This window comes from Nannospalax galili, unplaced genomic scaffold (assembly GCF_000622305.1).
Source record: "Nannospalax galili isolate Female #2095 unplaced genomic scaffold, S.galili_v1.0 C49623147, whole genome shotgun sequence".
Taxonomy (NCBI): Eukaryota; Metazoa; Chordata; class Mammalia; order Rodentia; family Spalacidae; genus Nannospalax; species Nannospalax galili.
The window spans coordinates 1-2,442 of NW_008480571.1; the positions used below are offsets into that span (position 1 = coordinate 1).

The 2,442-nt window shown below is 43.1% G+C and overlaps 1 protein-coding gene across 1 annotated transcript; it reads right to left on the minus strand.

The window, feature by feature from the left end:
* Nucleotides 1-237: 237 nt before the first annotated feature.
* LOC103728539 (HEAT repeat-containing protein 5A-like) lies at nucleotides 238-2,097 on the minus strand. Its single transcript, XM_008826523.3, has 2 exons — nucleotides 1,853-2,097; nucleotides 238-936 (listed from the first exon to the last, which is right to left on the minus strand). Exons 1-2 carry the CDS (start codon nucleotides 1,938-1,940, stop codon nucleotides 542-544), a joined length of 483 nt encoding a protein of 160 aa, XP_008824745.2. The 5' UTR covers nucleotides 1,941-2,097; the 3' UTR covers nucleotides 238-541.
* Nucleotides 2,098-2,442: the final 345 nt, after the last annotated feature.

The window sequence follows — 2,442 nt, forward strand, 5'->3', positions numbered from 1 at the left end:
CTACTTTTGATCCTCTTGCCTCAGGATCCAGAGAAATGGAACTACAGAGTTACAGGTCTGTACCACCATGTCAGGCTTATAATAATATATTTTATTTGTGATAATGATGATTTTGAGACAGGGTCTCTCTGTAACCCCTGCTGGCCTGGAATTCCTTATATAGACTAGGCTGGCCTTGATCTCACATCAATCCACCTGCTCTTGCCTCCTGAGTGCTGGGATTAAAAGCAAATGGCACCATGCCCAGCTTTATGATAGTATTTTAAAAGGCAAAAGATTTATGCAATATAAAGAAAAACCTGAGACTACAATAGGATTTTAAATAAACTTATGTGGCGAGGCTAGATACATAGCAAATTCTGTCATGACACAGAGATACTTCTAATAAAAAGCACAGGAGTGCTCCTCTACCCCACCGAGTCCTGGGATCAGACCCAGGGCTCATGCATACTAGGCAAGCACCGAATCAGTGACCCAGGAAGTATTACTGGTAAACGTGTGGACAAAATACTTTAAAACCACCCAGCATTTTTCATGGCAATTACACTGATGGTATTCGACCTTTAGAGAGTAATATGGTGATTGCTGAAGACAGTTTCCTGCATGGCTTAAGTGGATGATAGAATAAAAGGAACATGTTTTCACGAAAAACTGAACACAGTGTTACGGAGAACGAAACCATTACCTTGCCCTTCCCGTGAGGAATTCCTAAAGGACAATGCTTCACGGCACCTAGCAAAGCGGCCACAGCAAAACTAAAGCCGGTCACTGCTTCCGGCGAAGACTTCAGAGCCGTGAGCCTTTCGAGGCAGCGATCCAGGAGCGGCGTTAGCAGGGAGGGCAGTGCCACGGCGATGCAGTGCAAGCACCACGCTGCAGCCAGCCGCACAGAGACACTGGGGTGAGGGACAGCAGCGATGACCCCGTCAAGAAGGCCTGGAAGGACAGAGAGGAAAAGGCCTAGGTATAGAGACAAAGCTCATTTAGCCACGAGAGTCAAAAGAATGGATAGTCTCCTGGATATAAAATGTATTACTTTTATGAAAAGCCAAATTACAATGAAAAAAGTGAGCTATAATTGAAGTTTTTATGTAAACCTAGGGATTATTTTTATATTATCTCATGAAAACAGGCTTAGATTAAGTCAGGACGCAAAAGAAAGATTTAATATCTCAATGTTTTGCATACTTTACCTTGAGATCGTTAGTCATTTGGTATTATACTAGGAAGTAAAAATGGCCAATAAACGAGAAAAACACCTTTAAAGAGTCACACTTTGTCCCATCCGCCTTCCTAAAAATCCTCCCAGTATAGCAGCATGTTTCTCACCCACCATGTGGCTCTTATCCAAGAACAAAATGTTAAAATCAAGGTTTCACTGGGTCCTCAGTGGGCTAACTCACCATAAACACGCCAGACAGGGTACAGCAAACAGTAACAAAAAATTTATACTACTGTGATTTAAGACACACTTTCTTTGAAACATGGAAGTTTCCTGCCAACTGCTACTGAAATTTAAAGAGCTTACAAACATGATGTAAAGGTGAAGTCACTCGGTTGGCAAGGAAGCATGCATGGCAAAGGACAAAGTCACGAGGACTACTAAAAAGTGATAACGAAAAAGAAAAGGGGCTGCAGAGATGGCCCAGTGGTTAAGAGCACCCTAACCCTCACCCTAACCTGCCTCTGTCTCAAACACATTTAAATTTTTAAGTAATCTTGATTACTAATTTTCCACAGAACTTCTCTGATGAATATACAGTGCCACATAGCACTGCTTACTTATATGAAGGATATTTCCTTCCTCAAATAAAATGGAAAATTAAGTCTCGAGTGTCACAGAGAGACTTACCTGTACTGGAATCCTGCAGCAAAGGTGTGGCAGTCGTGCCCAGACCATGTATGAGATTGCCAAGCTCCTGTAGAGCACAGACCAGCATATGCTGGCTAGCTGCTGCATCTGTGGAACTGAGCCGTGTTTCCAAATTCCCATCACTCAATACAGCATCTGACAGAAACAGAAATTAACTCTGCATCACTGTTTTATAGACATGTATCAGAGGAAGTGATAGGAGTAGAAAGGTGTGAAGGCCAAAGTTAACGCCATCCTCTCCCTCCGTCCCCCATGGGCAGAAAACCCTTGAAACGATAACCAATAACGAGTAGTTACATGAGGACCTTGTAAGCAGCAGATGGACTGAACCGAAAGCTTTAGTCAAGCACCTATCAGAGGCCCCTTGCTCCTCTCGCAGCTAGGGACAGTGGAACGGAAAACTCGGGCTATGACTTCTCCACCTTCTGGCTAAGATCAAGTGTAGGAAAACCTGGGGTGATGAGAGCAGACTTAAGACAGTATATAATCTGAAAGAGTTTAATAATAATCATCTCTTTTTTTGTCTTTTTAGACAGGGTTTCCCCATAGCCCCAGCTGCTCTGGAACTC